At 36.5% G+C, this 26624-nt stretch overlaps 2 protein-coding genes across 5 annotated transcripts in view; one reads left to right on the top strand and one right to left on the bottom strand.

The window, feature by feature from the left end:
• LOC134542152 (frizzled-2) overlaps positions 1 to 6414 on the bottom strand; it is a 57289-nt gene extending 50875 nt beyond the window's left edge. The window contains exon 1 of the mRNA XM_063386166.1: positions 4950 to 6414. Coding sequence (XP_063242236.1) covers positions 4950 to 6132 — 1183 coding nt within the window. The 5' untranslated portion in view covers positions 6133 to 6414. The remainder of the gene's footprint in view (positions 1 to 4949) is intronic.
• Positions 6415 to 6831: 417 nt separating this feature from the next.
• Positions 6832 to 25503, top strand: LOC134542155 (uncharacterized). Of its 4 annotated transcripts, none has more exons than XM_063386171.1 (4): positions 6838 to 7016; positions 7224 to 7366; positions 16096 to 16236; positions 21575 to 25503. In XM_063386171.1, exons 1-4 carry the CDS (start codon positions 6973 to 6975, stop codon positions 21640 to 21642), a joined length of 396 nt encoding a protein of 131 aa, XP_063242241.1. In that variant the 5' UTR covers positions 6838 to 6972; the 3' UTR covers positions 21643 to 25503. The 4 variants fall into 4 exon arrangements, with proteins under 4 accessions (XP_063242245.1, XP_063242241.1, XP_063242242.1 ...); XM_063386172.1 differs by having other exon boundaries at positions 6845 to 7117; XM_063386175.1 differs by lacking the exon at positions 7224 to 7366 and having other exon boundaries at positions 6832 to 7117.
• The last annotated feature ends 1121 nt before the right edge of the window (positions 25504 to 26624 follow it).

Genomic DNA, 26624 nt, shown 5'->3' on the forward strand with positions numbered 1-26624 from the left:
TGGAAACTTCTGTAAACATCTGTACAATTTTCAGAACTTAATTTACATGACATCCTGTATGTTCTCCGATATTTCGAAATTATCGATAAAACATTTTTTTTTTTTAAATTCCAGGCAGCGAAAATGTTTCGAGTGTTTTTTTTTAACTCCATTAATTCAACACTGAATACCTTACAACGAATTTCATATTATGTCTCCTAAAAGAGTTATGATTTTTTTTACCTTCAAACACTATTTTTCATCCCTTGCATAATATGTGGTCGTATAAAAACTGGCTTCGGACCAAGATTTACGATAATAGTAAGTTGGTTTAAAACAAATTAGAACGAATTTGATGATAAGGAAGTTTTAAAATTTTCTCCGGTAATAGTTTCATCAAAAATTATTTCAGCCAAAGGTTTTAGATAATTTTTAATTTTTTTAAAATAAATTATAACGTCTTTGATATCATACCTACTAAAAAGTTATGATTTTTTGGTTTTTATTTAACCCCTGGTTTTTTCAACCCCTTGCAATAATGGTTCGTTTTAATCAAAAACAGTTTCAAACCAAAGTTAAGATAACTTTTAGAAGATTTACAATTTTTTGTTATAGATTTTATAATTTATCTGGTATAGGAGTTACGAATTGTTTTACCTTTAACCGCAGTTTATTTCATCCTTAGCAACAAAAGTTGGTTGTAACAAAATTTATTTCTAACAAAAGTTTTAGATGATATTTTTAAGGTTTACAAACAAATAAAAAAAATCGATAGTGAGTTTATCAAGGAAGTTAATATTTTTTTTCTCTTTCAACCCCTGTTATTTTCCACGCTTTGCAGTAATGGTTTGTATAATCAAAATTTCAGAAAAAGTTTTAGATAAAAACTATAAGATTTACAAACATTTCGAATGGATTCGATGGTGTTACTACTAAGGGAGTTATGATTTTTTTTGTCCACTAGGCATTGTTTTTCCACCCCTTGCAGTTATGGTTGGTCATATAAAAAAATTATTTAGACAAAAGTTTTTGGTATTACTTTAACGAGTTGTAATACTTTCAAACAAATGGGATATGTTTCATATTATGGGAGTTATAGCGATTTTTCTGTTCTCCAAAATACCATCCCCCATTTCTACTCCTTTGGTCGAATTTTTCTCATTAACAGACTCGATCGAGATTTTCCATTACTATATTTTATTTATCAGTTTGGAAGTGATTTGTGAAAAGTTTCCGGAAGTAGTACCATAAATCTTCTACCTCATGATAACACACGTTTTGAACATTTACATTACTTAAAAAATTACATAAAATACTAGCCGAAAAAGTAAAACTTGTTAATAGATTGGTTATTCTTAACCAGGAAATAAAAAAAACCGTTGGGTGGTTTAAGAATAAAACATTTGAGGGGCTCAAGAAACAGTGTTGCAACTTTTAGTTAGCTAGATATAAAATTCCCGAAACGTTCCAATTACTATTATGTATGACAAACCCAAATCTAAAAAAAATTCTTGACCTACACCACTATGTTCGTGGGAACTGCACGTCACCTGGCGACCACACAAGAAGATTCTGCGCTATCCGCGGGCCCGTGAATAAAGCTGCGAAATGGCGCAGCAGCAGACACTGGGCTTGTGTTCCGGAGGACAGTGCAGCAGGCCTTGCCACCTTGACTGAGTTTTCCATGATTTCCCGAGACCCCCTAGGCTTGCGCTGGGATGGTTACTATTGCCCATTACCGGGTATTTCTCCAGCTTTCATTATTTGTGTAAGATACGTTATAGTCTTTTTCATATTAATCCAAACTCGAGTGTTTTATAAGCCTCCTTTTTTTATTTAATACCAATCTCAGCTCAGTTTGGTCATATGATGAGTCACATATAGAGAAAACGTGCAACACTGTAAATGGCAAAACTTATTTAAGGCATGACTCACGTCTACGATCAACAAGTCCTTAAAACCCCATAAAAACAAGACATAGCGTATAGTCTGTGTGGCAATGACCAACGCAGTTTATGAAGTAGTAATAAAGATACCGTTGCGGTGTCTCACAGCTGCTTGCAATTTCGTTTAGGAATTTTCATTCTTAAATAAAATAGTCAAAATATCATATTTAAAGTTTTTCACGCCTGGGACGATATACGACTAATACCATTCCGACACGTACAGCTCCAGATGGCAGGCAAACTGCGGAGGTGTAATCTGGGGAGGAAGGGGCTAGGTTGGCACCGCCGAGCCAGCCTCCCGCCCCCGGCCATGGAAACCACCACGCTGCCGGGCAGATAAATTAGCCGCGATAAACGAGCCGCATCGACGGCGACCCGCCGGCCCAAGCTCCAGCCTCCTTTTGTTGCCTCCGCCGGGGCTGCGGCCCTGATCGCTATCTGCTCGCCCCGCGTCCTCGCGGCGGGCCCGCAGCTCGCAACATCTCTACACCGTCCACACATGCCCGCCCTGTCTGCGGCCCGTGCAACCACAACCAGTGGCGTAGCCAGGATTTGTGTATGGGGGGTGTTAAGAAGCATGCCCCCCCCCCCTACCCGTATTAAAGCGGAGGGTCCGGGGGTCCTCCCCGGGGAAAATTTGGATTTTAAGGTGTAAAATAGTGCTATTTTAACAGTTTTCGGTACTTAACTTTAAATATTGTAATGGTAAAATTTTAATTAATTTTAATATGAAATTTGTTTGAGTGATGAATAAGAAATAAATTAAAGATTTGGTGCTGGGGGGGGGGGGGGTGTTTGAAACCTTACCCCCCCCCCCCCCCCGGCTTCGCCCCTTACCATAACCACACACCGCGCGGTTTACAAACTGCTCGAGATATCCGAGCGGTGTCGGTCTCCGTATTTAGTTCATAAAATGTAAGAGCTATAAAGCGTGTCTTCAGAATAATTTTTAGACACAAAACGCCCGGCAAAGATTCTTCAAAGCAACCTATATCTTCATTTATCCGCCATATAATGTTATGGTTACAGCACAAAAATCATGGATGCTCTTTTTCAACGGCGAGAAGATTTGCACGCCAGTCCACAGCCTTGAGCTTAGAGGCGATACCGCGCTAGAAGCACCGGCGAGCGTCGCACTTATTATTCAACCTCACCAACACAAACAGCATTCACCCATGAGTCCCACGGCACCGGGCGACAAGACGCAGGGCTCAGGGGCGTAACTAGTTTCCACCCGGGGCTGTAACTCATCCTGCCCCCCCCCCCCCCCCAACGCTACGTTTTTTTTTTCAAAAGAACCAAACCCAAATAACACGTCCTATCGCCATCACATATTAATTCCATTATTCCAAATTCAGAACGTCGGAAGATCCTGCATACCAAAAAATATTGACATATAATAATTATGATCGTAAGTCGAATATAAAGGATTTTTAACATACAATCATAAATCTTTCTTATTAGGCAATTTATTTTATGGCAGGATCTTCCGACGTACTGTACTAAAACAGAAAGCATCATGTACCACCGGATCAAGCCAACATGATCATAATATATCAGGATCTTTCGATGTACTGAATTAAAACAGAAAGCAACATGAACCACAGGATCAAGCCAACAGGATCATGTCATTCAGGATATTTCGACGTACTGAATTTAAACAGTATCAAGTACCACAAGATCAAGCCAACAGGAACATGCCATCATCAGGATCAAGCCTTCAGGATACAGGATAAATAAACTTGGATACATGAAACACCAGCCATGACGAATACAGAATCTACGATGGTTGTAATCAAAGAATTCCCTGGAAAGACTGCAAAATTCAATCCAACGTGTCAGCTACTTCAGTGCACAACACGCATTCCTCGCAGAAAATGAAAGACGTTAACAATTCAATTCAAATTTTAGTCTACCAATGGTCTCATTTGTTACGTGACTCAAAATAGTACGTACTTTAAATGCAATGTAACAAAAGAAACATTTCGTAATACAATAACTTATTCTAATACGTAAAATAACAAACATGAAATAAAAGTATTAAAATGCCTTACATCTGCAATACAGTCGTTATTTAAACGAATTTCATTATTACAACACCTACATTGACTAAAGTTAAAAAAAAAAAGAAGAAAAAAACGCACTGGTAAACATAAACAATTAATATCAGCGATTGCTTGAATATAGGTTTTGTAATGTAAGCTGTAAACTGTTACTTTTTTTCAGAAAATCAGTAGAAAATAAGAAACCTTCCTTGCAAAGTTAATTCAGGAACGTCTCTAATATATGGACAACATATATTCCAATTTATCGCTGGTTGACAATGAATGGCGGCAGCATAAAAGCACAGGTACTGTAATGCAAGATATTAAATTTTTTTTTTTTCACAAACTAGTAGGGATTACGAAACCATCCCTAGGGAGAAAATTTAGGGATGCGTGTAGTGTGTGAAAACCATGGTTTCTAATTTTCTTTCCTTTCCGTTCTAAAAAGCCGCGACGTCCGATAATTACTTATAAACTATAGAAACAGAAAAAAATATAACACATGATAGCTAATGAAATAGGTACTGTGGAGGGTCATGCTCGGAAGAGGAACACCAACACCTTGGTGTTAACACTCTCCAGTTTTAACGTAAGTTTGCAAAATACATCGTTCAATGTCGCCAATGATTCCACAAACAAAGCCATGTTTGTAACCACATATTTATCTGCTGTATTCCTTTTTTAAGTTCTGTTAATATTTAATGTTATTAACTTTTGTTTAAGTTCTTTAATAGTGCCAAATGTCTTGAATTTAGTTCTTATGCTATATATTTTGGTTATTATCTTTGAAATGGGAGTGCATGACTTGATGTAGCTTTTGGACATGTTTGTGCTTAGCAATGGCTTATGTCCAAAAACTTACATCAAGTCATATTTTGATTAGTTTAGTATTATATGTTTACGAAGTATGTTTTTTGTTTAGTTTTGTGGTTAAGTGCAGGTCGCCATTAAGTCAATCAATAAAGGGCTGTATGTATACCTTCGACCTTCCCCATGGCGAGGATGGTAATGGTCTTGATGGCAGGCACGGCCCAGGCCGCCAGGTGGAAGTACTGCGAGTTGGCCTCGATGGCCTCGTGGCCCCACTTGAGGCCCGCCGCCAGGAACCATGTCAGCGTCAGCACCACCCACCAGATGGACGACGCCATGCCGAAGAAGTACAGCACCATGAACATGATGGTGCACCAATTGTGCTTGGTGCCCTGCACCACCGTCGGCACCATCGGAATCCTGGGCAGGTCCGGAGGAGGCGGGAACGGTTTGTTGCACGCTATCGAGTCCCCGGAGGCGAAGCCCACCACGTACACCAGCGCCACCATCAAGTAGCACACGGACAGGAAGATGATGGGGCGCTCCGGGTACCTGAAGCGGTCCGTGTCGATCAGGAAGGTGAGCACGGTGAAGAGACAAGAGGCGGCGCACAGCACCGACCACGCGCCCACCCACACGCGCGCGAAACGCTTCTCTTCCTTGGTGAAGAACAAGCCTTCGCAGGGCGCGCCGCAGTTCTTCTCGGTCTTCTGGCCCACCTTGAGCGAGTACTCCAGGTCTGCCGGAACCTTGAAGTACACGGGGCACACGAAGCCGAAGTTGCGAGCGCCCTCGGGGAACTGCGGGTACGCCGGGCCGTAGCCGGTGTCCAGGCCGCCGTACACCGAGTCCCTGGGGCCGGCGCCGTCCGGCCCGGCGGAAGCGCTCGTCTTGTTCTCGCCCACGCACAGGTCCTGGCCCGTCTCGGGGAACTTGTCGCAGTCCAGATCGTCCGGCCACGGGAAACCGAACTTGTTCATGAGCGCCTCGCAGCCCAGCCGCGACGACAGGCACAGCGACCTGCACGGGGGAAGCGGTCGGTCCAGGATCGTGCACACGGGCGCGTAGATGGAACACAGGAAGAACTGCAGGTCCGGGCTGCACTTCACCTTCACCAGGGGGAAGAACTGGTGCACCTGCAGACCTGCTTCATCCTGCTTCTGGTGGTTCAGCAGGTTGGGGAAAATGGTCTCGTTGTACTGGATGTCCATGCAGAACGGTATGGTTATCGGCTCGCAGCGGCCGTGGTGTGGGAGACTGTCGCGGTCCGACATGCGAGATGCCATGCCGCCGTGCTGGGACGCGGACACCAGCGCGGCCCAGCTGCACAGCATCCACCACCAGCAGCCCATTTTCACAAACAATCAAAACGCCACTTCCACAAACATCAATTTATTTCTCGCATTTTCAGAACTTTAACATCACTATCGTTGCATAACAAAGCATTCCACCTGAGCATTAAATTTTCAGTATTACTAATCACACAATCACATCGTCACATAAACGTTTCCTTCGCGCGCCAAAACAAACACTACCGCCCAGTGTTGCTTCGCGAACAGAACTAAACAGAACTGTGAAAATGGCCGCTCTCTCGCTCCCAATGTGTGATGAGAGAGAGATAGAGTGTATGTGTGAGAGAGAAAGCAAATGAGTTCGCTAGACGTTAGGTGCAGACTAGCCAACATTGCTAACTGAATTTCTCTGAGCATTACCACGACAGTATATACGCTTTTTTTACGATTATAAATGGTTAGTGACAAAATAAAATCTTTAAATAAAATATTAATTTGCCGTTAATACCTTAATTAAAAAAAAAAAAAGTTTTTTTTTGGTAGCAGCACTTTCTCTATACTCTATACTGTATAAAGTTAGATAAATGGTTTTCATTATTAACAGTTGCCTGAATAAAGTACAAACAGAACATTAAAATATGTTTTACCCCATACCATTTGAAGCACAAATATTCACTTACAAACATTTACACAATATTACTGCAGATTAATTTTCAGGACATAAACTGGTTATTTTGATTTATTTATGACCAGCTTCCATAGAGTTTATTTATTTATTTTGTATCATTTACATTGTTTTAAATAAAATTAACGTGGTATTATAGTTTAATGACAGTTATTTTTTTACGGGATAAAAGGTAATATTTGGAAAATAAAGTTTTAGGATTTTGGTGAGCTTGGATGTCGGCGCCGACCTTGATTGAATTTTTTCGTAAATGTAAGAGGTAAGCATGACTAGAAGATAAAAACTGGTTTTATTTAACATTGGCAACGTAATTAGAGAACAAAAATATGCACAAAGCCGCGCAAGGAAATGGCTCAGAAGGTAATTCCGAATTGCACAATAATAATATGAATAGGCTTTGCGCGTTGTGTAGAAACCACGGTCTCAAAGTACCTGTGAAAGGACACAAAAGATTTTGTGGTTACAGATTGTGCCTTTGTAAAGAATGTTGCTTGGTGAAAGAAAGACAGAGGGTCGTGGCAATGCATTTGTATTTCCGACGAGCTCAAGAACAAGAAGAAGCCGATAGAGGTACTGCTCGTGATCGTTCCGGAGAGGACCTCAGTGGCGGTGAGTATCTGGTGTTCGTGAGGGTGAGTCCTGTTGATCGCTCCCCTTATTGGTGAGGACAGCTAGAGTCGAACAAACTGTGTGATTGAGAACACAAGTCGGTAATTGTTCCGCCTTGCGTATCCAGTTTATATCAAAGTTTTATAATTAATATTTCCATAATAAAATATATTTAATACATCTTTGCATTTCAACCAATTATTTTCTTTATTTTAGAATACAATTGGTTACGTAATCAGGAACAATTATCACTTACGGTTTGCTGGTTGGTTAGGTTAAGTAAATTGAAATTGCTGTAAAATATGGTGAACAGTGGGTTAGGTTAGCTACTTTTAAAATTCCGTAAAAATATGTGAACAGTGGATTAAGTTAGGTTGGCTACATTTAAAAATATTAATTTGTTTGAATGGTGGGTATGTTGTGTACATATTTGTTCTTATTATGTACATACCTACATTTTATTAATTTAGCTTACTTAACCCAACAAACCTTTATTTTTACAAAAATCATAAACACATACAAAAAATCTAATCTCGGAAACATATACATATTAAGGAAATCAGTCACCAGTACTAGAAATATGATGGAACTCACCTTCGTCATGTTATAACCACTCACAATATGTGAATGTCATGTTCCACCAAGTATTTTATTTTTATTTTTACAATGTTCCGCAGAGCATAGCTCTGTTTTGGAACTATACACGTCACCTTGGCATAATATGACACATCATTTTTCAGAACACAATGCATACAGATATAATAATTACAGCTGTACATTTAACGCTTAAAATATTTATCATACATTTAACAACAAGATCTGGCACAAATAAAATAGTTAATTTAACACTTATTTAGGTAAATATGTAGAGTCGTGGTATATGCGAAAAAAAATGCTAAAAATGCTAAAATACTTTTATTCTATGCTCTTTTACTTCCTCTTTTCAATAAACCCGGCGGAGATAAGAAATTCCTAATACTTTAGGAGATATCGAATTTTTATTTTCGCGACGTAGGTAGAACGACTACATCATTTTCTACTAATGGCAAAGGAATTGTACCCGCCTCTAACGTAGGTGATTTTTTAACGTTTCAAATTTTAATGTTTTATTTGTTGCGCAAGTAATAAGTAAAAAAAAAAAAAAATTACGTGAGTTCCTACCGTTCATCCTTTGTCCCGGTTTGTTAGGTCAGGTCAGCTACATTATAAATACTTTAAAACTAAACAACTATTAACATTAATTTATATTATTTTTAATGTCTGCTTATTTGAAAGTATTAATAATGTAACTGACCTGACCTAATCGATCATTTTAATTAGTTAGGCATTCACGAACGGTAAATCAAGATGCACATAAAGTTCTGCCATTCCCGATTACACCCGAACAATTTACCTTCGGCCAACCTCGGGTTTATTTATTAAATTTATATTTCTCTGTTTATTTTAATGTAGCTATACTAACCTAACTAACCGTCCATAGTGTTTTAAAGTGTTTTAATGTAGCTATACTAACCTAACTAACCGTCCATAGTGTTTTAAAGTGTTTTAATGTAGCTAACCTAACATAACATAACTATAATAAAAGTATTTTCAGATTTTAATAGATACTCCTAAACAAGCAACAATGTAGTCGTTCACCTACGTCGCGGGAAAAAAAAATCATACTCGTCTCGTAAACAAGAAACAATGGTGGCCGCCTGAATTCACAGGTATTGTGATGAAAATTTAAAAATTCGATGTCTCCTAAAGTATTTGGAATTTCTTATCTCCGCCGGTTTTAATGAAAATAGGAAGTGAAAGAGCATATAAGTAATAAAAGTAATTTCAGATTTTTAGAATTTTTTTTCCGCAAATACCGCTACTCTACATGTTCAAAATTAAAAAATTCCATATCTCCTAAAGTATTTGGAATTTCTTATCTCCGCCGGTTGATTTAAAAAGAGGAAGTGAAAGAGCATAGAATAAAAGTATTTTCTGATTTTTAGCATTTTTTTTTCCGCATGTACCGTTACCCTACATATTTACCCTTATTTATTATTCATTATACTTTAAAAAATAATTACTTAATACAAACATCAATTACACATTCAACACTTAATATAGTTATTATACATCATTTTGGTGATGGTTTTGGTCTGTATGTAAATGAGATCAATTAGTAACGATGTTCTGCACTTTTAGCATTTACAATATTCCTCCCACAGATATATTTTTAGCCATTTAACAAACAAATGTTCAGGTTTCATGTCTTTATATTTTTTTGGCAAGTTATTGTAGAGTTTGGTTATGTTTTGACTGTGACACTAGCAGATCCATATTTAGCTGTGCTAAAAGCATATAGGTGGATATTTCCAGCTAGCCTTGTGTCATGACTATGGATAGCATTACTTGATGTAAGTTTTTGGACATACGCCATTGCTAAGAACTTTTTCTGTTGAAGAAAAAATAATAAATAAAATAAAGACAATATGGATAGCATTGTTTTTTAAAAAAGAAGTATTGCCATGTGTCAGCTTATTGATAATTTTGTACATATAAATTATACTTGCAAGTTGAATCTGCATTTTGATTGGTCGTATTTTAGTTTTTAAGAAGAGAGTGTGGGACGGGGTCAAGAAAGGCAGGCCATACAAAATTTTAATAGCAGGTTTTTGTAATATTTCTAGTTCTTTTATTATACAATGTGACCCATGACCCCATATTTTGCACATGTATTGAAGATGAGGATGGATTAATGCATACTACACACTTATACGAATGCAGAGTGAAATACTTTTTTTTAGGCGGTGTAATATACCTATTACAGGAACTAGTTTAGCTTTTATAAAGCTTATATGGGCATCCCAGGTTAGCTTACTGTCAATTTGTAAACCTAGATACTTAACAACATTAACTCTTTGTATTGATTTTTTGTCTATGGTGAGGTTAAAAGGGAACGTGGTGTTTGCTGAGGCTTTGGCTATGAACATGTAGCATGTTTTTGGTACATTTTTTGTCAACTTGTTTTGTATGAACCAATTATTTACAATATTTAAATCATTCTGCATATTTTCAGATAATTTACACGTATTTGCTGTGTAGAATAGGCCTGCGTCATCAGCAAACAGGGACAGTAGACCATGAAGGGGCAGAGCCCCAAGGTCATTAATATACACCAAAAATAATAAGGGTCCCAAGACTGAGCCCTGTAGTACTCCATAGGACATTTCCAGCTCTTCACTATCCCTTCTGTTAACTGAGACATATTACTTTCTTTTATTTAGGTAACTCGCAAACCATTGTTTTGCAATTCCTCTTACTCCAGATGCTTCTAGTTTATGTAATAAGAGGTTGTGGTGTACAGTATCAAATGCTTTCTTAAGATCTATAAATATTGCACCTGCAACCTTGCCCTCATCTAATGCTCCCTCTGGCTTTATTACTATATCTGTAATTACATTTGTTGTAGAGGATTTTTCAGTGAAGCCATATTGGTTAAAAGGATAGAGGAATTTATATTTTTTGTTAAAGAACTGCATTCTAGATTTAGCACATTTTTCCATTATCTTTGATAATGTTGGAAGGATGGATAGTGGTCTATAGTTTCCAGGATCTGTTTTAATTTCTTGCTTATAGATTGGTATTATTCTTGCAATTTTACATTGACCAATCTGGAAATACTTCAAGAGAGAAGGACTGGTTGATTAAGTTGACTATAGCTGAGTTAAGTGTTCCTTGTAGCTTTTTGAGTATAATGTTAGTGATTCTATCTTTAGTCTTGTTATTTTTGTTTTTCAAATTTTTTATGTGTCCATTAACCTCACTTACTTATACTGGATTAAAAAAAAATTGAGTTCACATTATTTTTGACAGGGGTACTGTAACATGGCAAACATGCTACTGGAGTATATTTTCGTTTCAGGTAATTAAATAATTCAATTATCACGTTTCTGTTTTACAAATTGATTATAATAAAAGAAAGTAAACAATTTTTCAGGTTTCTGTTTACTTTTTTTTGGATGTGCCCTTCTTCTAGGTAATTACCAATTTGTTTGCACTGACAGTGTGCCCAACACAGCAGAATTCAGTAATGATAATAAAAATAAATTATAATTTTAGTAATGGGACTGTAAATAAAAAAAAATATTTAACATTCGTGTTTAAACATGAGGTGATTGAGTAAAGGATCCCTTGAGTTAGGTAATGTATATTTGCAATGTGGCTAAAATACTGGGTGTTGTATTTCATTAACAGGTATACGTTTACTGTTATTGAGGTAACCTCATGAGGCAGAAAAGGCATGTGCTTACTTTACTTTTTATAGTATGCAACGAGCATAAAAGTGTGGGTGTTCACAATAAATGTGCCCATTCTGTGTGTTTTAAGTCCACATATCTCTGATCTAAGCACAATGAACATTATTTGCAGGTTAGGTTGACAACTAAAGTATGCCTAAGTGTTAGTTTAAGTATATTATTCAATGATAGGTGTGCAGAGGGTTACAATAGGAAAGTTGTAACCCAAAAGGTAAATGTGTAATCTCACAGTTTCTGTGAAATTAGGTAAATCGTACCTAATGTGAAAGGTTAACTGCATTAATAATACATTAATTATAATTTTAACAAATATTGTACCTGTTATTAATGTAACTGATTTAACCTAACCAACCTTTTCACTCAGTTATTATTACACTTTTTCCCCAGAAGCCACGATATTACACATTTCCCAACCAAAATGAAGGTCTATCATGGATGAAAATTCAAATAAACAATTGTTTGCTCCACATAAAATGGTATAAGTTCTTCCTCTTGTTTCTAAATGATTGGTATTTATTTAATATTTGAAGTTTACGTTGAATGACTGTAAATGGAATAATTTCAAATGTTGTTGCAGTAAAAACCAAAAATATTGTTGAAATATTCAGCAGTAGGGGATGGGAAAGTAGAGATCTAGTAGGTAAAGCTTATTCATATGTGTCTTGATTACCTTCAGGCAGGTTTGGCTGATTTAAACCACACAAGTTGTTTTTATAGAAACTAAATGTTTTTTTTTAATGTGTTTTTAAATAGACTATCTTAATTTTTTTAATAAAATGTCTAATTCCACTCTAATAACAAAAGTTTGCTCATTTATGTTTATTGTGATTTATAGCAACAAAAAATTATGTACTAATCAAGATCTTACAGTTTAAATTACTTGAATAAGCTGTAAATTATTACCAACTAAATATCAGTGGGCTTAACGATACTTAGTGGAAGTAACTACAGTTTTTCTTAAGATAAATAACAGGCCCGCAAACATTTGAGACACACAATTTCTTTCCATAATATGTTTTTCTGCTTGGTTTCCATAATGAAAACCATCCTTAACAACATAAAGAAAATTTTTAAAAATCAAGGTTAACATCTTAGGTGGAGGATTGAGCTTCTTATTGAACTTTGTCTTATTGCTTGTAGTCCCTCATTTCAGTTTTTAGAATGTTTCCTTTATCTCCTTTTCTTTGCTTGCAGTGGTCATAACCAATTTAACACTGAATTTATGTTGCAAGATTATGTGTAGCAAAGGTTTTGTTGAAAGAGTAATCAACATTTAAATTTTTTTTAATTAGAATGTACTTGCTCGAAAAACAACTTGTTTTATTTAAAGAGAGAGAGAGAGAGAGAGAGAGAGAGAGAGAGAGAGAGAGAGAGAGAGAGATTTCTTGTTCATGAGCAATGTAGCTGGTTGTAATTGATATGAAATCACAAAGCTTGGTTATGATGTGATATAAGCACAGAGAGGTTACCCTTCTCTTGTGAAAAATGTAAATAGGTAGCTGTAAAGATATAGATTCATTTCGAAAGAACTACAATCAATGATGAAAAGAAGCTATTACCTGCTTTGAATAAAGCCAGGATAAAATTTTTCAAAAAACTTGTAACTACTCAGAGTATTTACAGTTATTATTTGTTTCATATTATTATAATTATTATTCATGTTTTATGTAGGTACATATTATTTTGTTGATATTTAAATGTGAGTTCTAACAACCCAGGATACACTTTTTGATTTAATCCAAACTCCTAGGCTTGTTTCTATTTGATCATCTACACATTTCCTTGGGATAGTACCTATTCAGTTTTATTACAGTTCATGAACCAAGCATTATGTCATAGATAAAATAACCAAATCCACAACGCTGTCGTTGCTGTGTTGAGTCTTCTTTGTTTTTCGCCTGGGGTTGCTACAACAAGGAGATTAAAAAAAAAAAATGGCAGTGTACGGTGGAAAAAGAATTTAATAGTCGACCATGGTGAAATGAGCTAAGGCTTGGTGCTAGTTTGTGTGTTCTTACATATTTCGGCGTTTTACATGGACGAATAGATATTCTAAGAAGATAATTCTATCTTGTGATATGCATGGTTTGCATATTTATTAAAAATCTCATCTATTCCAATCCGCCAATGTGATGTCGTGATGAATGGTTCCTGCCGAAACGACCTACAACTTGGGTCGTCAACAAGCCAACGTCTAGACCGATGATTAATCTGTCTTCTATTCGGTGAGACCGTTCCTATTACTTCAACTTTTCAGAAGCCGACTGGATTGGTGGAGGCCTAGTTCCAGAACAACTATAGCCAGCCGTAGTCTATTAGTCCATTCCAGCATACGCCTACTAGCTGCAGTCCACGAGGGAACTACCTAGGGGTCCTGAAGAAGAACTCCGAGCTTCTACCGACTGAGAACCGTGTGATGTCCCTCCCCAGTGATGTGTCTACTTTATATATATTTTAGGAAAATTACCCTATTAAAATATAACATATTTGCGACGTTAACAGTTTTAGTAAAAACACTGGGTTGTTAGGAATCTCACCAACAAACACGTATAGCTAATTATTTAAGTTCGTTTAAGGAATTAACATATTAGTGTCAGATTGGTTATATTATCTAATCTTTCATATATAGATTCTGTGACATCCATTCTTAAATACAATAATTCCTAACGCATATTAGTAATTTATTATTTATACTCCTTACAGTCACAAAGTAAAACACACTGGAAGCTTACGTCACAACCTTAAACATATTTTAAATGGAATCCATCATATTATTGACAAAATTCGTTTATCACTTTCTGTAAATTATCATTATCTTCAAGAGTAACTATGAAACATGCTGGTTAAGCTACCAGGCATGCTTAGAGAAACACAGCCGTAACACACAGCAAAAGTTAAAACTTTATTAGCATACATTCGGAAAGTATATATGAGATTACAAACTAATGTAGCAGGGCAAAAAAATCAGGAGTTTGGGATCCCCATCACGTGGAAATGCAAACAGTGAAAGGCATTTTTCTGTATAAAATTGGACTATGAATCAAGGCTTCTACCCGTAAATCAACAGTTAACACAAATTTAGTGCTAAAAGATAGATTAAAGGCCTTTGGAAACAAATAGTAACAGGTTCCTCTTCACATTAAAAGCTTATTCCCAAGAAACAAAGTGCACACAAACATTATGAAATGTACGTAAAGAAGGAACAAAGATTGAATCTAGGAAGATAAAAGAAAGAAGAGATACGTTTGACTGAAGCTACAGAAGAAAAGAGAAAACAAGCTTGAGTAGTCAAGGAAAAGAATGGCTGAGAAGGTAAAGTTGAATGTACAAAAGAACATTAAAGGTTTTGAACAGTTGATCAAAGAAGCAAATGAGCATTTGAACAGTAGGTACAAAAACTTGTGAAAATATTTTAAAGTTTTTTATCAGCTGTTTCAATCTCTTTTTTATGGGTGGCTTACCATCCTAGGCCTGTGGTGTGCTTGCGATAAAGGTGTTTATATATTTGTGGAAGTTATTAGATTTGTTATTTCTTGAATATATAAGTTATAAACCAGACATACAATGTTTCCCCACAAAGGAAACATTTTTACACTCGGGGTTTTAAAATTAAAATAATTCTTAACAAAATATTATGAATATAAAATAATTAGATGAAATCCTTATTAAGTACTTTTTAATTATTTTAAATAAGTTTTGCAGAACTCAGAAACTGATTTAACATCTTTAGTTCATTTCTCACATGTTCAGCATTTGATCATTTGGTGAAATACATAATAGAGAAGCCTAATGCAACTTCTAGATGAAGTTGAGTTATAGTTCAGGGTGCAAGTAATGACAGAGTTATTTTCTGCCATTTTTAAAGTATCAGGTTCGTAAAAGAGTAAGTTGGACATCTGAAGCGACTTATCTCTGTCCTCTTTATATTTAAATGAAAATGGGCACTTAAACCCCTCCCATTGTCAAAGACTTTTGCAAGTTAGGCTTATTAGGTTGGTCTAATAAGCTTCCAGTTTGCGTTGTCAAAATACGTAGGTGTACATTGTGGTTCTTCTAGCAGATACAGCGACTCAGGGGCATAGCCAGGGGGGGGGGGGGGTTAGGGGTTCAAACCCCCCCCCCCCCCTTAGCATTAAATCTTTAATTATTTTCTTATCCATCACTCAAACAAATTTCATATTAAAATTACTAAAATTTTTACCATTACAATATTTAAATATAAGTACCAGAAACTGCTAAAATAGCACTATTTTAAACCTTAAAATCCAAATTTTCTGGGGACTCCCCGCTTTAATACGGGAGGGACCTTGCTTCTTAACACAAATCCTGGCTACGCCACTGCAGCGACCATACATGTAGCTGTTGCGGTGAAGCGTTTGTTTTTGGTGAGTGGCCTGGTTGTTGAGTACGCTGAAGGAGCTGGTGTTGTTGCAGCCGTGCGGGAGCAGATGCTCTACGAGTCGCTGCTGGCGATGAGGCGGGTGTTCCCCGTCGGAGACGAAGCGGTGCCTCTGCTCCTGTGCATCCTGAAGCACTCGCGCTCCCTGCAGGAAGCCTCCTGGAAGATCATCCAAAGTGAGCAGACTTCACTGGGGGCCGAATCGCTTGCCTACACGCACTTCCACTTTCACCTTTGAATATACAGTAGAACCCTGTTATAACGAATCTGAAGGGAGTAGTTTAATGTTCACTATAGAGGGGAAACTTTATATCTGGGAAAACTTTTATATTGATAATACATACTCAAAAGCAAAATCTTAACTACACATTGGCCTAAGCCAAGAAAAGAACGAATGAAAATACTCAAAGCAACAGTTTTATTAGCAAATGCAGATATTTTTAATGCACTACACATGTACAAACTTTATATTAATGGTTCTTTGACATCTGCGTATTTTCCATTTTTCAGGCGTTTAATACTCTGTGACGTATTCACAGCTTGAGAAAGAAGATTGTTCAGCTTCTTTAATATTGTACTTAATGTGGATGCTGCAATTCCCAGTTCCTTTGCTATTAACACGTGCGGGACAGTGGGGTTGGAGTCTATCTTTTCAATAATGTCCAGTTTATCTCGCACAGATAATGCCTTATGTTTTTTACCGTGTTTTTCATCCCTTTTTATGTACATATTTCTTATTGAAGCACATTTGCAGCTTAATAACACGAAATTCTTTTTACCGTCAAAAGTAAATAAACGAAAAGTAACGAGTTTGGCGCATCAAAGATCACTACGTATCATTTTGTATTGCAGTTGCTAAAGCTGGAACAAAATTTTCTCACTTTCTATGGAAAAATTTAGTCCACAGAGTTCTATCTAGTGGTAGTCTTACGAACCTTACTCGATCAAAATGTCTGAAACGTGAACGAAAAAAATTAAACGTAAAAATATTGAATTTGCTGCTATAATGTACATACGTATTTGTGTGGCGGTAATTTATGTTTAATTTTGATAACATATTAAATGTACACGCGTTCGCCCATTCTTTAACTATGAAGGGAAAACTATTTTTTATTTTCACCAAACTGATTACCATTTATGGCTACATGTAGCCTACCGAGGCCACTCGAATACGACTTGTTTATAATATGAACAGTGGACAATCGAGTAGCGTATTGCGGAGAAAAACTTCAATGTGATCCAGAATAGACGTTTTGTGAAAAAACTTGTAATTAAATGAAAATATTTGAGATAAATGTGCATTATGTCGGCAAAATTTGTTCGTGGTACACGGGAAAACGTATCAACATTGACAAAAGTTGTGCGCTATATCCAATAAATTAATACATAACCTCACATCATTTTGCCGGGACCGAGACGGAAATTCACAATAAACGGGAATTCATTATAGGCGGGTTCACTATAAACGGGTTCTACTGTATATACTGTATAGAAGTCGCAAGTGGATAGGATTTACTCTACGTTTTTCAGGAGCATATGATGAGCAGCTTGGGAACTTCTCCGCTGCAGGGCGCTGCCGTAACGCCCTGTATCGTCTTAGGTTGTTATTTACACGTTAGAGCGCAGCACTGTCGCCCGCTGTCATTCCCCCGCACCCCCCACCCATCATTCACTGCAGCTCAAGGTCGTTCAACAGGAGGGGGAAGGGGTGTTTGAAGAGTTCGACACTTGTCCGCTAGGGACCACCACAAGTCGATGCCCTAGAGATGGTGGCGATTGCGGCGGTGAATTAACCAACTACCTCAAACCGTATTAGAAATTTTAACCTGGGCTGGCGACTTCTATACAGTATATATATTCAAAGATTTCACTATGAATGTACCGGTGCAAGGCTGGATTCACAATCCACATCAGAGTCGAGTGGTGGATCCAGAAGCTAGTGTTTGGGTGGGCTTGTCACTGGCTGACACAGCTAACGAAGCCCGCCTACTCGGACACACATAGGGCATGCAGAGATCAGAAGAACCCACACAATATGTAAACTGCTCAAGATGTCAGAGTGGTGTCTCTTTACAAAAAGCATTTAAGAATACACACGGATGAAAAGTTCTGTTTCTGAATCTTGTATTTAAACTTTTTTTTTTTGGGGAGTGAAAAGGGATAAAACAAGTAAAGTTAGAATAATTTGTAGGTATGAAAATCACTGAAAATTCGTGAAAGTATTAAAAGGATAAGCATTACACCTTAAGGGGCCCGCCTACCTGGTCACACAGACGGTGTGCAGAGCTTCAGGAAAAACAACGTGATTTCAAAACTACTCAAGATATCCGAGTGGGGTATGTCTACGAAAAGCATTTAAGAGTTCACTGAGGCCCGAAAAGTACTTTTAATTTTGGATCATGTTTTTAAACTGTATTTCTAGAAGAGTTAAAATGGCTAAAACGCATGTTTTGAGAGTAATATTTAGGCGTAAAACAACCAGTACAGATTATTAAAAGCACTTAAGGGACTTGCATTACACCTTTATCTTCATTTCTCCGACATATAATGTTGCGGTCACCGCTCAAATTTCACAGTTATCCTGTGACGACGAGAAGACTACGCGTCAATTCAGAGCCTTGCGCTTAGAAGCGATACCGCCCTAGAAATACCATCGAGCGTCGCACTTATCATCCCGCCTCACTAACACACATACACCCCTGACGAGGCGGGGCCCTTAATCTTTCATTTCTCTGCCAAATAGTGTTATGGTTACAGCTAAAATCTTATGGTTTTTCTATCATGATGAGAAGTGCCCAATCAGAGTCTTGTGCTTAGACATGACACTGCGCTAGAAGCACCAGTGAGTATCGCCCTTTTCATCCCACCTTACTAACACAGATAACATCCCTGACTGGGCTGTCCCTTAGCCCTGATCCAAATAGTTGAATTTATTTGAGGTAAACATGGTTACAGAATAAAGTTATTTGCAAAGTGTGTCTGATCAAGCATTAGTTTAGTATGACAAAGTCAATGCCCTTGCAGCACAGACCACTGACTTGAACTTCTTCCTCATGCTTACTTAGCATTGCAAAATTAAGTGGTTTTTGTCCCGTTGTGTAACTGGTTTGTACGCCTCCTTAATATCATGTAATGTCTTTAATTTGTTTTACTAAGAATCCTTAAAACCTCCTTAAATTTCATTAAGAATTCTAAAACCTCCTTAAATTTCATTAAGAATTCTAAAACCTCCTTAATTGCAAGTAAGGATAAATGCAGGTATTTTATTGTTGTTTTGTTTCGGACTTGACAGTGAACAAACATTTCTGTCTCACCTTTTAAAGTAGTTTTATTTTCTTACTTTGAACTTGAAAAGTAAATGTAATTAGTGATCATAATAAATGTTTGGGGTATAAAATTCAAATACACTGCTTGGGTTAGTTGTGTTCCAGATATAATTATGGACAATAGGGGCTTATCTGAAAGAATTAAACCAACCAATCAAATTATTTTTTGTGCATTGAGTATTAAACATTGTTATTTGCTTGAAGTACATTTGTGATATTACAAACGGTTTTCTCCCTCTGGATAGTGAGGAAGGTGATGAAGTAAAGGAGTCCTTAAAAACTACTTTAATTTTTATTGTGCAAGAGGGTGCGAACTAGGTATCACCAGAGCTGCCAACCTTCTGCAAGTTCTGGCCGGGGAGGGGGGGGGGGAAGTTGTTGTCGTTTGTAATAGCATTCTGATAAACAAATGACAAGTCACAAAACTTACACTGTAAGACAAGCTTATTTGAATGATTTATTTAAATGCTGTTGGTAGCTGTAAAATTGGAAGATTTATGGCCAATGTAAGTTTTGTCGCAGCATTACACTGCAGAGAAAAGATAAACGTGTGAGTAGGAATTAAAAACATATAAATTAAGAAGCATGTGATGTGGTAATGGTAGTTGCTTATGAAAGTGGCTGAAATAAACCTTTTGTTTAATGTTACCAAGAAAAAGCCCTTCCCACCATGATGGAGAGTGCATCCCGCATGTTGCACCAGTGTCTCTCAGTGAACTAAATATACGTCAGATCCTTGCTTTCGCATCAAATTTTTTTTTGCGGTCTAATGAAATACTTAAATAGCAAAATGCCATTTCACATGTTAAAGGTTTCGTAAAATAGGAATGAAGTGTGTTTCTTTGAAAATATATTAATTATAAGGCTTGCAGAGGACATACAGAAAATAATTCTGGAAAAAAAAAGTAAAAAAAAAATGGACGTAAGTAAAGTTAAAGAGGTTTGCTAATTAATGAGGTAGACTATGAAAAATGTGATGGACATTGCTAATGGTAATGTTTGCAGGCTTGTCAGAACTAGCCAGGCTTTAAAGCTTTGTATACACATATTGTTTGAAAATTATTTTCTATGAATGTTTTGATTGACATTGCAGTTACCATCTTCAGGGTAGCAGTTGTGTACTGAAGTTTTGTCATCCCCCTTGCCTTTACACTTTCTTGTCTTGCTGGTTGGATACGTGTCAGTTTCATAAACATTTACTGTTGAACATATCTAAGAATTGATTATAGTGTCTGAGGAATGCTCTGACAGTGCTCATCAAGTTGTAAAAAGATGTGAAGTGAGCAGTAAAATACAGAATGTCCATAAAAGAATGTCCCTGTTTCAATGATATATTATAACACTATAATTTAAACTAAATAAAACCAATAATACATCAAATTGAAAGTTAACTTATATAAATTTTCTAAAAAATGTTCACTATATGTACCTTTAGTTTTACGGCACACATCCAATATAAAGTCCAATTCTTCCCACATTTTGGTTAACACGTCCGGAGTAATGCAAGCAATAGATTTTTCAATTCAATGTCTCAACTCTGGCAAATTTTTAGGCAGCAAAGGAACGTAGACACTATCTATTATAAAGCCCCAAAGGAAAAAATTGTGTGGCGTTTGTCAGGTGAACGTGGATGCCAGTGAAAAATATCTCTGTCGTTTCGAGCTGCCTTATACCATTGGCGGATTTTTTTAGCCACATGGGGGATCACAAAAAAAAAACTTTAAATGAAACGCACGTTGAACTAAAATTACAGATTCACTCTTAGCAAATTTCTGAACACAAAACGCTTTAAGCTATGGAGTTGCTATTTTGCGTAGGTGGTGCTGCGAGAAAACAAAGCCGTACTCACGCATGTGCTTAACTAATGCTACAATGCTTACAGTTGATGCTATTAAAATTTATAACAGGGAAATTTTTTATGTACATACTGTAGTTAAATACACTAGTGGCAAAAACACAAGTATATACCTTAAAAAAAAAAAAAGCAATATTCACCTTGACTGATTTGCTTGAAAACCCAAGTTGTAACGTGCGGTCACAAAGACTGCAATAGTTCACATTTAAGAAAGAGTGTCCATGGATAACTGTAGTTCCTGGTTTTTAACATGTGTTGTTAAATTCAGTTTTCTCTCTAGAAGAAAAGTTTTTTTTTTGTTGTACTTAAACTAATTGAAGTTTTGTTTTACAGGTACACAGTCTCTGATATCCAACGGATCCAAAGGTTTTGAGTCGCACATCAAAGGCGATCGCAGGTAACTGTGCTTGGAACTGGACGTAAGAAATATCTAGAAATGCGCTGGTCTGTTAATGCACTTCAACTGCAGTTTTTTTTTTATTTTTTAGTCTGTCTCGCATAAGCCTTCTTTGTTTTGATGTTTGTGTGTGTGAAAGATAGTTTGAAATATTGCTCTTGCTATGGCCTTGTCACAGGAAGCTTTTTTTTTTAATTAAAAAAAAAGCTTTAAAGTCTGGCTAATGACATACTGGAGCATAACAATTTCCTCCCAAATTACTATCACTGAGGAATTTCCATGACTTTTTCACGGATATAAAGTAAAATCTCTGACTTTCCACAATGTGAACATCTTGTGTTTATATTGATAATTGATGCAGCTGTGTTTGTCAGCATGTCACTCGATGCTGCTGCACAAACTTGTGTCCGTCCTACAGCGTGTGGCCTGCCGCGCTAAAGCTGGAGTCATGATGCCACAACAGACACAACGACGTGACTTCCGTTTAGATGCCGTACGTCGTTCCAGCACGACAGGGTCACAATACAATGACAAACTCTAATATGGCTGTCGGCAAAACTTCCCATGCCTACTACGTCCATAAAAATAGTATAAAATGCGCAAAAAAAAGTGTAGGCCCTGCAGAAAATTTTTTTTTTTCCCTGTTGACAGTTGAGGTTGACCATATGAAGCGGTCATAAAAAAATAACAGTCATCTCTGGCAGGTAGTAAGATTAAGTTTATTTGAATTACAAGAAAGCAAGCTATATATATGTTGATAAGGGACAAAAATATTAAATCTTGACTGAATGTACGTAGAATAATGCTTACCATATATGCGATAATATACTTTTACACAACAGTTAAAGGCACACTACAACTATGCAAGTGTACCCACACCTAAAACAAAATTTCATTTTTCAGCATGAAGGTTACAAAGTAGGTAAATATTTTTTTAAATTTAGTTTTGTAAGGTTTCCATTTTGCTTTCCTGTGTGCGGCATGACGTAACGAAATTACGTCTTGCGGGCCGTCAGGGCGTGTGTTACGTCGTGTCAGTAGTGGCATCGTGACTCCAGCTTCATACTTAGTTGCTTGTTTTAGTAGAGTTGCAGTCCGCTCTGCTGCACCACGAAACTCTTGCTTCTTGACTGAGGTTCCCAGAGTCATGCATGAAGCATCTAATACTGCCACTTGCTTCGCTCATACATTTCAGCCCTACAGTCTTTGCCCCAAACTGCCCTTTGTAGTCGCATCAAAACTTGGAAAACTTAGGTGAGGGACTGTATACATGTGTGTTTAGGTTTACAAGTCATTCTTAGAAGCAATAACATATGGTGGGATTGCTTTGTGGGGGAGGGTTTGCGTGCCTGCATTATCACTATGTAATGAAACTATTGTTTGCATCCTTTGTGATATATTGTGGGATGTTCAATTATTATTATCTTTTTTCTTCATTTTTTCAAGAAGTCATATTTTAATTTTGTAACAGTGGCCAGGTGTATTGGATTATACTATGTATCAGATCTGATATGGACCTAACTTTCGCGTGTGCGCTTTTATTGTTCTGTGATAAAGCTGAAAATGTTAGATTTTTAATAACACAACATATTGTGTAACTATTTAGCTGTGTGTCTCATAGAGAGACAAATTGTGGATGTGTAAATAAAACCATTTGTACTTCTGTAATTAGTATCAAACAATGTGTAGGATTAAGTAAGATTCTGTTTAATTTAACCATTGCTATAAAACTGGTATTTAGATATTTGAGGTAAAATAACTTCCATGTTTTTACCATTGCATCTCAATATTCAATGTTCGAAGAGGGTTATTCACATTTGTAAAAATTATTATTAAGCCCAGCAGCAAACAGTGACTTGTCCCATCTCCGTTCTGCATTGGAGAGGTATTTTCTTTCTCTGCTGAGTGTGCCAGACCCTTGTCATTAATGATTTTGTTAAAAACATAATTTAGATGCAAAAATGCAGATTTGCAATAGTTTAGCCTAACAATATCGGTGCTAGAAAACAAGAGTATGGTAAAAAAAAATGCTGTCAGAAATACACAAAAGAAAGTATGTAAATAAGTTATATTTTCAAAAGAATATTTGTCTATACATATTTTTGCCATCCATTTTAAGACAAAGCTTTGGGAAGGTCTTGAGGATCCTGGAACATGTACTTAATTTGAAAACAAACTTTTTGTTGAATCTTCATTTATGTGCCCCATTAATATCTACTATTGTTAGCATTCGAAGATAACATTTAAAACCCGAGATTTTCAAGTATGTATTGTTGATGTGTAAACATCTTATTACTCAGTATACATCATTTGGTAGGAATAATTTTGTGAAAAGGCAATAGAAATCAGTGAATGGAAATGTGACACAAATATGGCAAACCTACGTGTAGCAACATAAAACTGTATAGGCGTATGGTCACTTTCGTAAAAATTACGGTACATACCAAATGTAATGGTGTGTTAAATGAAACTTCATGATAGTGAAACTACTCTGGAATATGTGGTAAACTAAAATATTCATAGTAAAATATAATCTCAAGTTTATAAACATAGTAGTTTAAGCAAAGTCAAATATACAAACACATACTTAGTGTAATGTGTTATAAAATGTTTATGGTAAGTATATCTTCTCATGTGTGCGGAAACTTTTTAGTATTAACTGTTTAATGAATTTTAATATGATGGGCAGTATTTTAGTAAAACTCCTTGTTGGACTGCAACTTTTAGTTTGGAAAAAAAATACCTAAATGACAGCGCCACATTCACAATGCTTTAGAGAACCAACAAAACGTTAAATATCTTTGATGCCGTGTTCGTCCCAACACAATTTTGTTGGCTTATGAATTATAGGTATATTTAAAGTTGCTATTATATTTTATGACTATTCAAGTATACATAATGTATTCCAGGATAGTTTCACTACCATAAAGTTTACTTTGGCAAATTAATACGCTTAGTTGCCCCCCCACCTCTCCGCATGTTCAAGAAAGTTGATATATACAGGTGCATGTTGCACCGCCTGGGTCCACCATCTTGATGACTTCAGCTTGCGGCTATAGCAGTTTCTGCACGGATGCACATTGGACTTTTATTCTGTCAAATTTCCGATTTGCAAAGCATGCGTTTTTCATTGCATTTCTAATGCATACTATAATTTCACCCCCAACGTGCCTAAAGAAGTATAACCTCAAACACACAGGCCGTGATAATTCCGGTCTAGGGGGAAATGTGACAGGTTCAGCGTTGAGGCGTTTTCATGCGATTCATTCGGTACTCCTGTTTGGCCAGCTCTGAGAAATCAATAGTACCATCTTGTTAAACACAGGTTTTAAAAAAAAGGAAACCATTTTACAGTTTTTTCCTGAGATGAATACTGTTTGTATATTTAGCACACACTGCATTATTTAAAAAAAAAAAAAAAATTCTACATTTAATTTGGTGTCTGTGTTTTGTATTATAAGATATTTGCAACATGAGAACACGTGATTCTTGTTACCGGGGTTATATGTTTACACATCACTAGCAAGTATTGAAAAAACATGTTCACATTAATTTTTAATTAGGTACGCAGTCTTGTCATGAAATTAAGAATATGTGCTGGTAGAATGTTAAGTATGTGGTGAAAGTTAATTTATTGTACTGCTCTAAAACCATTATGCACTAGGATGTTCATTTTCTATTTGTTTAAAATTGTGTCATTTTACATTGTGTGTGGTCTTTTTAACCAGCTTACATCAGATCTGTGCTAACTTAAAATAATAATAGAAATCACGTGTTTTGTGTGAAAATTTTATATACTCATCTTTGGTAATGGATTGTTGATTGTATAACTTTTATGCAGAAATAAAATTTTGTGTATAATTTTGACCATTTTATATCTGTCATTTGTGTGTGTAATTCATGCATTTGGGTTTTACCTCATAATGTGTGGTTGAGATGGGTGCCTACAAATTTTGTTCTTAAATTAGTTTTTATGAATTCCATTTGTTTTTAAAAAGTGCATTATTCAACAAATATTAAACTAAAATGGCATAATACATGCATTTTTCCAGCATGATTTGTAAGATAAAATAATCACAATTTTTTTTTTAATCCTAAGCAATTAACATAAAAATTTGTTAATAGATGATGCATGCATCATCCATCATACAAAAAAAAAAGCTTTTCTATTTGGTTTGAACTTGACCACCATGAGAAAATGACCAGACTTTGTTTTTATGTTTTATTCTTTCCTTTAAGTTTTCTATCAAAAAAATATCCAGGTATATTTTTATGGTGCAACAGCTGTGTTCTTCCCATGCTCCATCTATATAATTCAGCTTATGTTGCCCCTGTGGAATTAACTAGAATTTTGTTTGGTGTATGAACGTTGTTTCTAGTGTTCTCAGCATAATCACAATTCACAACATCCTTTGTCTAGTTGTTGGCCAGGTGTTCTTTTGAAACTAGTGGGCAGTTGATTATTTAAAGAATCCAAACTGCTATAATGTACTTTTGCTCCTATTTTGTTTGACTGCCAGCACAGTTTCATTTTTCTCTATTTACCCAGTCACTTTGATTTTGCTTGATGATAGGCATTACATGGCTGCTAGAGATGAGGGCCAGTCTGGGTGCCATCCCTCCAAGCTTACAACTGCAAGGAAACACCCTCCCCCTCTCCTGGGTATGGTTATCGGCTCTCTGCTGAAGGTTTCCAGAGCCCCGCTGTAAAGTGGGACACACGCTTGAGAGTATTAAGTTGGGGGATGGTGGATAAGCTAGTATGTAGTGTGAACAGGGGCGTAGGAACCGGGGGGGGGGGGACAGGGGGGACGTGTCCCCCTGAACTTTTTGGGTGGAGGGGACTGTCCCCCCCCCCCTCCAACTTTCTAGACCGTGATATTTTTATTTTATAATATTATTCTGCCCAACTTTATTTGTAATTTCTTCACTCATCAAATTTTGTCTTAAGGAAACAATAATAATTTTGACATAGATGTAGCCAAT

This window comes from Bacillus rossius (assembly GCF_032445375.1).
Source record: "Bacillus rossius redtenbacheri isolate Brsri chromosome 4 unlocalized genomic scaffold, Brsri_v3 Brsri_v3_scf4_2, whole genome shotgun sequence".
Classification (NCBI taxonomy): domain Eukaryota; kingdom Metazoa; phylum Arthropoda; class Insecta; order Phasmatodea; family Bacillidae; genus Bacillus; species Bacillus rossius.